General features: G+C 41.4%; 1 protein-coding gene across 1 annotated transcript; it reads right to left on the bottom strand.

The window, feature by feature from the left end:
• Window positions 1-569: 569 nt before the first annotated feature.
• On the bottom strand, window positions 570-1,902 carry LOC122669400 (protein REDOX 2-like). Its single transcript, XM_043866159.1, has 4 exons — window positions 1,535-1,902; window positions 1,205-1,445; window positions 949-1,128; window positions 570-814 (listed from the first exon to the last, which is right to left on the bottom strand). The coding sequence occupies exons 1-4, from the start codon at window positions 1,849-1,851 to the stop codon at window positions 590-592; spliced, it is 963 nt and encodes a 320-aa protein (XP_043722094.1). The 5' UTR covers window positions 1,852-1,902; the 3' UTR covers window positions 570-589.
• Between the last annotated feature and the right edge of the window lie 314 nt (window positions 1,903-2,216).

Genomic DNA, 2,216 nt, shown 5'->3' with positions numbered 1-2,216 from the left:
TGCCGAATCACCCCGTTGTTAATGTCTTCACGCATTAACCATCCCTAAATGTTTCATAGGCCAGATGTATCATGTACTTGGGTAGGACCCTAGAATCAAGGGATGGTACCTTCCTTAGGTTGTGCATTTGGTGGTGAACTGTACAGCTGCAAGGAGTTGGTGTTTGCCTTTTTAATGGTATGTAGGTCCTCACCAAAGGGGCTACCTCATTAAGTTCAACCACGGGTTCAATGCACCACAGTGTAATGGTAGCTTTGACCTCGGGTTCCGGAGCTTCAACCAAAAAATTCAAATTTGCCCTCATTTTTGGGCACGGGTTTAACACCATATCAGTGCACTAAATATTCTATTACATGCAAATAAGAAATGGACATAAATAGAACCAGAACGCATCATTCCACTCATGCAACCAAACAAGTGACAGATGCGTAAACAGTCCAAAGAAAAAGAAAAAGCCATAAAGGAGAGGGAGAGATTAGGAAGAATGAACATATTGATCGTAACATAAAAAGGAACCCAAACTTATTTAAGCCTTCATTATCATAACTAACATTAAAACTTCCCTCTGGTCATATACAGAATGAAGATCTTACACCTCAGCATCCCAAAGTTCCTCCAGTGACTTGTAAGACCCATGTGGTGAAACAAAGGCTTCTCCTAAAAATCCCTTTTTCTGTGGAATCTGGCTAATCTTATCTCGATCTTCCTTGCTGAGTTTCCAATCGAAGATTTGAAGGTTTGCTCTCATTCTCTCCTTGCTAAAGCTCTTCACAATTACACTAACTCCTTGCTCGTAAATCCACCTCAATGCAATCTGTGTACATGGTTAACAATGTTTTATCAAATTAATATGTTAATTCAGAATTACGAAGACCACCTTTCTTGTGTTGCATGCTTCTAAATTTATGAGTAGTGTGCAACCAAGAGTTAATGATTGCATTTTGATACCTGTGCAGTGGTCTTCTCCCTAGCTATGGCAATACCCTTGAGGATTGGACTCTCCATGACTGAAGAAGAACCCCAATATTCTCCATATGCTCCTAAAGGCGACCATCCGCTCACATGGATCCCATTCTCACAGCAGAATTCCCTCAGTTTTCTCTGCTGCCATGAAGGATTTATTTCCACCTGCTACAATGCTGTTTCCATCATCACTACAGATGTTTTAACATCAAAATTATCATTTTTAGTATCAGTAAGGCACCTGATTCACAGAGGGAGGGATGGTGGCGTGGGCTAGAAGTTGTGAAAGCTTCTTGCAGGAGAAATTGCTTACACCAATAGACTTTGTCAGGCCCAGTCTGCAACAGTCTTCCATGGCTTCCCAAGTCCCTTTCATATCAAAGGTAAGGTGGTCCTCCTTGAGAAAAGGGAACATGGCTCCTTGTTTCAACCTCACAGGCCAATGTACGAGGTAGAGATCCACATATTCTAACCCAAGGTTCCTATTACAAAAATGAAACAAAGTCTAAATAAGTGTATAGAAAGACTATGGACATGACATGCGCGCCAAAAGAAAATTGCAGTTAATTACTGGAGTGATTTCTTGAGTGCTGGGAGGACCAGATCATGCTCTGTGTCTGTGACCCATAATTTGGAAGTAATGAAAACATCACTGCGGTTCTTGATCAGCCCTCGCTCAAGAGCTTTGGCTATTGCTTGCCCGATGGGCTCTTCAGTTCTGTAGACAGAAGCAGTATCAAAGTGCCGGTAACCAGCTTCGATGGCATCAATGAAAGTGGAGGTGAGAAGGTTGGCTGGCGGTCTTGGGTCGCATGCTGTCCCCAAACCAATAAATGGCAGTGTATGTCCAGAGTTCAAAGCCACCTCTGGTACCATTTCTCCTCCCATGAATTAGTGCTTCAGAATTGGAGAAGTTGGACTCCTTTTATTCATTCTTGAATTTAAACTATTATCTGGGTCAGGTTGTAGCTGGATTTATTATTTAAGAACAACGGAAGAACCATACAAAGTTGGACAATAATGAGACGTATCTTTTGCAGAGTTCACAGTGGATTCTTCCACTGTAGGATTGTTTGAATCTTTGCTTTCTGTCTTATATCAATTGATGGTCATATATGTGACCTGAACCATGGGTTCCTTGTACAAAAGCTAAACTCAGCAGCAGACTTAATTGGACCGGCTGAACTGAGCCAATGGATCAGCATCCTTAAAATATAATTTCTTTGCATTCATTGTACTATTGTTTTTCCTTC

The sequence above is a fragment of the Telopea speciosissima genome, chromosome 7 (assembly GCF_018873765.1).
Source record: "Telopea speciosissima isolate NSW1024214 ecotype Mountain lineage chromosome 7, Tspe_v1, whole genome shotgun sequence".
Taxonomy (NCBI): Eukaryota; Viridiplantae; Streptophyta; class Magnoliopsida; order Proteales; family Proteaceae; genus Telopea; species Telopea speciosissima.
The sequence above is the reverse complement of the archived record's forward strand: the minus strand, read 5'-3'. Positions and strand labels throughout refer to the sequence as shown.

What these genes read in the sequence shown, in the direction of transcription:
- LOC122669400 (XM_043866159.1), bottom strand. Translation starts at nt 1,851, where the DNA reads ATGGGAGGAGAAATGGTACCAGAGGTGGCTTTGAACTCTGGACATACA. An exon ending in TCCCTCCCTCTGTGAATCAG is followed by an intron (nt 1,129 to 1,204) that starts GTGCCTTACTGA and finishes GCATTGTAGCAG; the next exon opens with GTGGAAATAAATCCTTCATG. An exon ending in GGGAGAAGACCACTGCACAG is followed by an intron (nt 815 to 948) that starts GTATCAAAATGC and finishes CCATGTACACAG; the next exon opens with ATTGCATTGAGGTGGATTTA.